This window comes from Temnothorax nylanderi, unplaced genomic scaffold (assembly GCF_030848795.1).
Source record: "Temnothorax nylanderi isolate EJ_2023f unplaced genomic scaffold, tnyl_v1.0 TNYL_tig0002_pilon, whole genome shotgun sequence".
Lineage (NCBI taxonomy): Eukaryota > Metazoa > Arthropoda > Insecta > Hymenoptera > Formicidae > Temnothorax > Temnothorax nylanderi.
In genome coordinates this window covers 3,922,455-3,931,653 of record NW_027249064.1, presented here as the reverse complement: position 1 = coordinate 3,931,653, position 9,199 = coordinate 3,922,455, and the positions used below count along the sequence as shown (strand labels likewise).

At 36.6% G+C, this 9,199-nt stretch overlaps 3 protein-coding genes across 4 annotated transcripts; 1 reads left to right on the top strand and 2 right to left on the bottom strand.

The window, feature by feature from the left end:
- Positions 1-134: 134 nt before the first annotated feature.
- On the bottom strand, positions 135-2,411 carry LOC139769923 (ATPase WRNIP1). Its single transcript, XM_071701464.1, has 4 exons — positions 2,272-2,411; positions 1,747-2,177; positions 842-1,679; positions 135-778 (listed from the first exon to the last, which is right to left on the bottom strand). The coding sequence occupies exons 2-4, from the start codon at positions 2,065-2,067 to the stop codon at positions 555-557; spliced, it is 1,383 nt and encodes a 460-aa protein (XP_071557565.1). The 5' UTR covers positions 2,068-2,177; positions 2,272-2,411; the 3' UTR covers positions 135-554.
- A 4-nt stretch (positions 2,412-2,415) lies between these two features.
- LOC139769914 (phosphatidylinositol-glycan biosynthesis class W protein) lies at positions 2,416-5,072 on the top strand. The gene is made up of 2 exons (XM_071701452.1): positions 2,416-2,552; positions 2,625-5,072. The coding sequence occupies exon 2, from the start codon at positions 2,648-2,650 to the stop codon at positions 4,223-4,225; it is 1,578 nt and encodes a 525-aa protein (XP_071557553.1). The 5' UTR covers positions 2,416-2,552; positions 2,625-2,647; the 3' UTR covers positions 4,226-5,072.
- Positions 4,524-8,167, bottom strand: Eogt (EGF-domain O-GlcNAc transferase). Of its 2 annotated transcripts, none has more exons than XM_071701439.1 (10): positions 7,232-8,167; positions 6,809-7,015; positions 6,544-6,692; positions 6,302-6,465; positions 6,098-6,215; positions 5,848-6,001; positions 5,567-5,767; positions 5,358-5,491; positions 5,179-5,281; positions 4,524-4,952 (listed from the first exon to the last, which is right to left on the bottom strand). In XM_071701439.1, exons 1-10 carry the CDS (start codon positions 7,409-7,411, stop codon positions 4,698-4,700), a joined length of 1,665 nt encoding a protein of 554 aa, XP_071557540.1. In that variant the 5' UTR covers positions 7,412-8,167; the 3' UTR covers positions 4,524-4,697. The 2 variants fall into 2 exon arrangements, with proteins under 2 accessions (XP_071557540.1, XP_071557531.1); XM_071701430.1 differs by having other exon boundaries at positions 6,098-6,218; positions 7,232-8,166.
- Between the last annotated feature and the right edge of the window lie 1,032 nt (positions 8,168-9,199).

The window sequence follows — 9,199 nt, the reverse complement described above, 5'->3', positions numbered from 1 at the left end:
CATGTAGTACCTAACATCATTGGTCAGTTGCACCAGCGGCGCGCTAATATCAAACCTGTATCCACGACATCGCATTGTAAATTGTGTAACATGCCGGGAGGGATTACAAAGGTTCGCAAATAGGTGAGTGCGAATTGATAGTTAAATAATTTATTAAATATTAATAATTGATAGAATAACAAATAATGAATGTATCGATTAAGCATATGCTCAGCCTGACAATTGCAATCACTCAATCTCAGGTTAGAATAGGGATTGATAATAATTTTTTGGCTTAATTTGCTTAAATGTTGGAGATTGATGGTTTCTTTAACCAACTAGATATAAATGTATAACAAAAGGGCGTACACAATGTAAGTCTTAATTATTTACAAGCTCTGCTTTTCTTGAAAAATATCGGTACACTGCGGTTCTATAAATAAACAGATTCCACACTTTCTTGGTTTGTTAAATTACTAATATTTACAAGAAAAAGATTTGTTATAAAAATTTATTATTACAAAAACGATAAATTAGTAATGATTACGCAAAGAACAATGTAAATTTTATCGAATCTACTCTATTATAGCTTTGTGTGCTGAGTTATGTCTCATATGTAATGGCACGGCAGGTTGAGGACCTTTACATTCCAAAATCATTTTCTCAGCTGCTTTTAACGCATTGTATATCGATCGAGACTTCGGTGCTTTCGCTAAGTAAACCGTGCATTGTCCCAAAAGCACGTCACACTCTGGCATACCAATCATTTGACAGCCATGCATTGTATGAACAGCTACACCTGAATTTTTAAAACACACTTTAGTTACATATACACTATGAAAAATAAATTTCGTTTCTTTACCTAAAGCGTCTGGATCCGCTAGACCAATGTCTTCACTAGATATTCTAACTAGCCGTCTCGCAATGTTTACCGGATCTTCCTTAGCTGCCATAATTCTAGCCATCCAGTACAGGGAAGCACTTGCCTTACCAGCTCTTATTGATTTATGAAGCGCGGAATACATGTGATGGCTCTGATTGGTTTCTTTTTCAGAAAGCACATGCGTTTTTATTAAACCTTCCTTAATATCTTTCAGAGTTATTGTTATATTATTATTGTATGATGCTTTTGATCCATCTGCCTGCTTCGCAAGCGTTGCTAATTCTAAAGCATTCAGAGCTACACGTGCATCGCCATCGCATGCTTCTGCTAGCCACTGTACTGTATTATTATCAACATGAAATTTATGTTTTGTATTGGAGTGAAATTTAATCTGTTTTCTGCTGTTTGTCAGTTCTTTTTCTCGTGCATCGAGCGTGCCACCATTTATGCACTCTATTGCCTTATAAAGAATCTCTGTTACATTGCGTTCCGTTAATTTATTTAACACAAATACGCGACAGCGACTTAACAGAGCTGGATTTAAACTGTAAGACGGATTTTCGGTGGTACACCCAATTAAAGTGAACGTTCCTGCCTCTACGTGTGGCAGGAATATATCTTGCTGAAGCTTATTGAAACAATGAATTTCATCCATGAAGACAATGGTCTTGCATCCGAATTTTGATTTGTTCTTCGCTGCGGTAACAGCTTCCCTTATGCTTTTTACACCGGAATTGGCTGCAGATAGATTCACAATGTGCACGTTGTTACTCGTTAATTCTCTGCTTAAACATGCTATTATATTCGTCAAGGATGTCTGAAACATAAATTGTAGATGGTTATTACAAGGCAGCTGTAAAAATGAAGAGTAAAACTAGCTTTACCTTTCCACATCCAGGTGGGCCCCAGAATATCATGCTAGAAATCTCTCCTTTTTCCAATAAGTAACTCAAAACAGTGCCTGGGCTAATAATTTGTTTCTGCCCCACATAAGCCGCAATACTCGTTGGCCTCATCTTTTCGACAAGTGAAACACGTTTCGATGCCTCTGAGGATTGTACTTTGGAACGTTTTGTAAAATTATGTTCAGACATGTTGTTGATACTGTTCTGCGTTTCATTAATATGTACTTTAAATTTTTTCACTTGATTATTTGTGACAAAATCTTCATCAAAAGGAAATGATCTCTTAGTTTTCACTTCCATGTAACTCTGTTTTTTTGGTTATGTCATTCTCTGTTTATGTACCAAATATATATATATTTGTTTAAATATTTGAACAAACAGCAGGTAACGATAGGTACGCTAATCCCTTTCTATATTAATAAATAAAAAATATGCGTATTATTTTTTCAATACAGCGATATTATCATGTGTCGTTTTTTAACATAATGTAATTAAATTAATTACATTCTATTGCAATAATCATAAGACGACGTTTTGACACAACTTTGACAATTAATGAAAAACCACTGAATTTATTGATATATTCTTTCTCGTCAAATCGCGTACAGTACTACAGTAGAATAATTAAAAAAAAGGCAAAGTGCTGCCATCTACGGCAATATGAACATGTGTCATACAACATTAATATCGAACTTTTCGTGCAGAATTGGCATTTAATGAATATTTATCACACGCGTGACGAAACACGCGAGTAATGAATTAACGGGCAGATCATCCGAGCAACCGTAAGTTCTTTATTTGTCAGGTATACTTTCTTCAACTGCGCAAAATTATAGCTGGGTTGGGCACGCTCGTAGAATGCCTGAAATTCGATTCGGCGATGACGCCGCCGGTGAGCAAGGAACAATACCGACTCGAGCAAGAAGCGTTCGTTTCCAATCACGGGGGCACGACACCGCAAGAGGTGATTTTCACGCTTCTACCATCCGTATGCGGCGTCTTATTGGCAACAACGACTCTGGGAATCCTTAAGAAGTACACCCACGAAAATGTGAGAGTCGTCATAGAGTTCATGCTAACCGTCATCCCGACTATCTTGTGCTGTACGATATTATCGGGACACATCGGTAGCGTATGCGTGATAATGATATCGATCTCTCTGCTAAACATAATGCTGCTGCTAAACAAGGGGATTAATCTCCCGAATTTAACTGTGCGGCCGGTTACCGGCAAAAGGCCCTTCATAACTAATTTTCGCGCATTGACTAACATTATTACTGCGATTTGCATATTAGCCGTCGATTTTCGTATCTTTCCACGCAAGTTCGCCAAGACAGAAATGTTTGGATACAGTCTAATGGATACGGGTGTCGGGTTGTTCATATTGGCAAATGCGTTGGTCGCGCCAGAGGCTCGAGACTTTTCTACCTTCCGTCGAGGAGGATTTCAGGAAACTTTGACGAGAAATATGAAAAATTGCTTCCGAAGTTGCGTGCCCCTCTTGGTGTTGGGCTTCGGACGTATCGCAGTAGTCGAGTACGTAGGATATCAGAAGCACGTTACCGAGTACGGCGTTCATTGGAACTTTTTTATAACTTTAGTTATCGTCAAGTTGTTCACTAGCATGATTATTAGCTTCAGCACTATTAGCTCGAAGTTACTCGTTACTTCGTTACTCTCAGGTATATGGATATTGTGGATGCACGAATACACCATGAGCATCAAAGGTTTAAAGACGTGGGTTTTGGCGTGGGACGGGCCGAGAGACGACTTTTTCTCTGCCAATCGAGAGGGCCTAATTTCCGTACCCGGTTACGTAGGACTGTATTTTGTTGGCGTAGCTATTGGAAGATTGATACATTCGACATATCAAAGTTCGCACACGAGATCGAATATGAATATTTCTGTGAAACTGTATGGTTTTGAATTTGGAGTGCGCTACAATGAGTCTATGTTGCTGTGTATTAAATTGTCTTTGATCTCCGCACAAACTTGCATCACGACATTATTCTGCGATTTTAAGATTTCAAGAAGATTAGCCGATGCCGGGTACTGCATGTGGATAGTAATTCTAACAACTACGCTACTTAGTTTGTTGCTGCTCGTAGAGATTGTGCTAGATATAACTGATTGCGCGATAAACGAGTCTAGCATTGAAAGCAAAACAGAGAAATTGCGTAAAAATTTGCGTTTGAATTTAAAGAAACATGTCGAGAGTGAGAGAGAGCAAAATGATGAATGTGTAATCAGGAGATCTTTAGAGATTTTTGATGCTGTAAATTACAACGGCATGTTCTTTTTTCTTGTTAGTAACGTTATGACTGGTCTTGTCAATATGTCAATGCATACGTTATATGCCAAACAATTGGTAGCTCTATTAATATTAATTATATATATGGCTGTGAGTATACTTTCAACATTGATACTTTATAGGCTCAAGATTCCGATCAAACTGTGAAGTATATGCAAAAATGGTAATGAGTCAATTTTAATAAATTTACAATGTTTGATCGAGATTTTGACGATCTTGCTGATAACAATATTCTTCCATAAGTCTTTGTTGAAGACATTATATGTGATTATATTAAAACGTGTACAGTGAATTTTGTTAATATATTTTTTGTTTTTCCTTATAGAGAAAGATTACGTTATAGTTTTCATGTGGCCAAATATAGATACGTAATTAAATATTATATACAGATATCGTATATGTAAACTTAACTACGAATTAATAATTAAGAGAAAGTACTGCCAAATGCAACACAGACATATCGCGATCTATCGCGCATTTATTTTATTTATCAAAATAAAGTATGTACATTAGTATAAAACTAGTACTAAGTATATACGAAATTCGATCAACAAATGCATTTTAGATCACGTTCTGTTACCATATCTTATCGTCTTAATTTAGTGCCTAAGAGTTCTGTTCATAATTCATCTTTGGATAATATATCAGATTTTTGTAATCGTATCGGTTCTTTAGCATTGGAAGGTTGTACTAAATCTTCATTATCCGTCGTCTTAGTATTATTTTGTATTTTGCCATGAGAATTGTTAAACTTCCTAAATGCATTGTGGTGCTTCACGTGATTTCTTGCAAGCGAAACAATTCTGAGAAATTCTTTAACGTCGAAGCTGTAGTTTGTAAACTTGGCGTGAGCTCCGCCATCAGGATGTGTCCCCTGTAAATTACAAACTGTTTAAGTATGCATGTTTACATTTAATGACAAAACTTTAATCATAGTTTAAATCAGTGAGGAAATAAAATGGAATGAAAAAGACTTACAAAAATGTCACAAATATCTATTGTAGTATCGCTGTTATTTATTACCAAATTTTTCTTTGATTATAATAAAACTAAGTTATCAAATCTTATATTATTTTAGCGAAAAATCTGTACGGACTTACCGGGTCTTGTTGCACTAATTTTGACGTATCTTTCCATGTGAAATATTTTACACCCCTCAACCGTGCAAGATCTTTGTAGCAATTAGGATCTTCGCAGTTATATCTGCGGAAAATAATTGAAATGTATGATTCCACTATTCACAATCATATATTTTTTTATGTTTTATAACGGATCTTACATTTCGAACACTGCTGCCCAATCAGGCAGAAACATTAAGTGCGTTAAGCCAGCGCCATGAATACCAATAAAAATATCAGAATTCCTAGTAATTTCTAACTGCTTTTTGAATGATACATTTTTATTATACACCACCTGAGTGCAAAAAGAACGTGTTGTGACATATAACAGAATGTTAAAGATAATTATATTTTCCTATTGGAATATTACCTTCCTAACTTTATACTCCGGGTTCTCCTTCAAAGCGTTTACCAGTTCATTTTCGTTTAAAATCTTTCTGTACTGTGTATCTCTACTGAGCAATGTCACACGAATCTTCCGATCTTTCCTTTGATGAAGAGGTATTTGAAGTCGATGCAACACATGATCACCAAAAGCTTTGAACAATCCGGATTTTTCACAGCCATAAATCTAAAACAATATTTTCTAATAATTGATATTCTTCTTTGGAGTATAGAGCATCTCGGTGAAATGATATACAATGCTAGTACTAGTGGTGTATTGTAGAATAGGCCGAAAATCATTCGCGGCAGTAAAGGAAACACCAAGTTCCTGAAGCATACTGTTTCGCCTCGAAATGTTTTTAAATCCCATAATGGATTTCTCGTAAATGCTTCGAAGGTATCTTGGAACGCCGATCGATAGCTAAAAACAAAATGTAGTTCAGTATCTAACGGGTCGTAATCTTCATTTTACACGTTTGTTTCAATTTTGTTTTATGATTCGTTTTATCCTTGTTACCTATAACTTTCCCAGATCAATATATGGTTGTCTGTATCGAAGGCAGATGGGTGCGAGAGATTCACGTGCAATGATGCGTACAAGTTGAAAAAGTCGCAAAAGTGATGATACATGTTTACTACTAAAACAAAGCGACTTTAACGAAGTGGCGAATGTGAACCGTAATTTATCTGACATTCTTTTTGCAAATGCCTTCAAACTTACTGGCATCTATCTTCATGATAAAAGTCGGTTTCTCAATGACGACATCACAGTCGCCGTGGACAATCGGCCGGTGATGTAATTTTCGAAAGTTTCGCAATTCTGGTCCCCAAGACTGCAGTGGACTAATGTGATCTGCGTTTTCCTGTAATCTTTTTTCGTTCAGCCTGATCGCAGAAGAGAGAGTTAGACACTTTCCAATTCGTCATATAGATGATCTGTTTTGCTCGCTGATATTCACTCACGTGCAGTAGCCACCAATTTGACCTTCTCTTAGTACATCCATTTTGTATCGTATGGGTTCCTTTCGATTCAGCAAATCTGTGAAATTTAGCATCACGTTTCTCGCTCTGCAGAACCGCATATGCTCCGAACACTCCAAGGACGAATCATCCTGAAAAAAGTAAAATCCGACCAAGATATCAAGTTTATTATCCTTTTGCGTTCCGTGTATGACGTCAGATTCATATCATAAGTAATATATTATAAATAATTATATAGTAAACTCACCACAAATAATGGTTCACATAAAAGCATCATCTCTTTCCTTTGATCGCGCACGTATCCGAAATCGCCTTGTGCGTAATATGTATCTAACTGAGCTCTTTTTGTGGCGACCCATCCCTTGTGATCGCCAGGGCAATGCGGAATGGAAAAAGAATTTTCTGCTTTGCAATCTTCCTCGTAGCCCCAACAGGCTTTAGTACCGAGACTATCCTGAATGTATTATAAATTTGAAACTTTTAATGATTTACATAAATCATGTAAAAAATGTTCAAGAATTTTTTTATTCAGATGAATATGTGAATAATATTATGTAAATGCGAAATCCACAGAAATAAATTTTTAAATAAAATTTTATGTAACATGTTTTAAATATTATACAAAATGAAAAAAAATATGTCAAGAAATTAATATTAAATATAATCTTACCTTATATGGACACGTCGCATCATTGCGGCATTTTTCTGCTACCGTGGGAAAAGAGTTGAAATAATACTTGACATGCTCGTGCGGTAGATTGATATCTGTGTAATTGCCGCCAATGGCAGTGACCGTAAATACAAGCACCAGTGACACCGGATGAACCGCGAACAACGTCCTCATGATCATTGTGTGAAAAGAAACTTTACTAGAACCGCCCGGTTATTCTTAAGACGTTCGTTGCGCGTTCGTCTTACAACGTTCTGCACGGTTTGAATGAAAAACGAACCACCTGTGAAGGTGGGTGTATGACCTCACAACCCGCGCATTAACACACATGCGTGGAACCTGTGCGGAGGTACGGTGAGAGGCGATACTTAACTTACTACGTGCGAGATGTGAGTCAGCTCACATCATAGAAATTACGCACTGGCTCGCCTTGAGCAGCCGCGAAGAAGCGAAGTTTTAATATTTCTTATTTCCTAAATAATACGCCGGCGTTTTTCGACCCCTCGGATCGATAATGCAGGTCTGTCTGAATACGGAGTACGTGGCAGCATTTTCTTTGAAATAATCACAGGGAGTCTTGCTGACTTCAATAATTCTATGTTCCTGATGACAGTATTGAAATGTATTTTTTAAAAACATTGAAATCTCTCATGAATAGACGAAAAAATCCTTCCAGTTATCTTCCACACGGTCAGCTGTTTAATACGTTTGCAACATGGCCGTATACACTGTCACTGTCAAGGATGTTATTTGTGATCACAGTTTGAACGATTCTCTTTTCCGAGTGGAGTAATTAGGCCGAAATGAAGAATTGAAGCACCCTTGAGCAACTCTTATTTGATTCACATGACTTTAGCGTCTGCAAGTTTAAATTTTTGAACCGGAATATTTTGTGGGTCTTGTGGGTTTTATGGGAAAGCATTCTTTTTAACTGATTTGAGTCCCTCTGTGAGTTTCTTCCCATAATATGAATGACAGTATTACCCACAGAGTCTCGGCAAAGTAGAGAAGACGAATAATTTCTTCTATCTACTACCGATATATAACTATCAGCACATATAGTAGAAAAGATGAATATATGATAGTAACGTTTCGGAATAGTCATTACAATATCTATAGCAGATAAATAGTACAACAATATAATAGAAATTAATATAGTACAAAAGAATATAGAGAAGAATATCTATTGTGGATAAAAGTATCTGCTTAGAGATAAGATTTAAGAGTAACGCAGAAAAACGTAAGAGTGCGGTTGCAGTTATTATTGCTAAGAAATTGAAATTGCATTAGGTGGAAGTGTTTGTTTACAATATTTATTTACACATTGTAGAAAAATAGATAATTGAACGTCACAAATATTAATTAAATTAATATTGAACATTTACATTGTATATCTCTTGATATAAAATTAGAATTAATAATTGCGAAAATCTTAGAACGTAAACTTTATGTTATATGTAAATTTATTTTCCGTATTCTCTAGGTCAGGGGTATTCGAATTCCTACCTGGGTAGTAGACTATATTAAAGGTTTGCAAGTTTTTTGCATTACGTGTACGTATGAAAATTACAATATTATTAGAGTATAAGCGTGAAATGAAGCGGGCTCCGATAAGGAATCGTTTGATGCAGACTATTGTCTAACGTTAGTTAGTGTCGAATGATGGCTTCTGTTATTCATCATGCTCTTACGTAAATGAAATGCAAAACCCTGAGACAATAAGCCTGCGAGACGCACCTTATGCTAATCCTCGCGGGATACGTCAAAAACGATTTCGACGTATACGGAAGAGACAGTTCGATCCTTCTCTCGAGGCGTGGTCGAGGTATAGATCTTATCTTCGCGGTTTATACGATTTCGCTCGTCGGAGAAAGAAAGAGGTACGAGTTGAATCTAAGGGTCCCCGCGCGTTTACCGGCTCTAATACACCGAGTCCCACACTTTGTTAGGCATGAATCGTTACGCAAT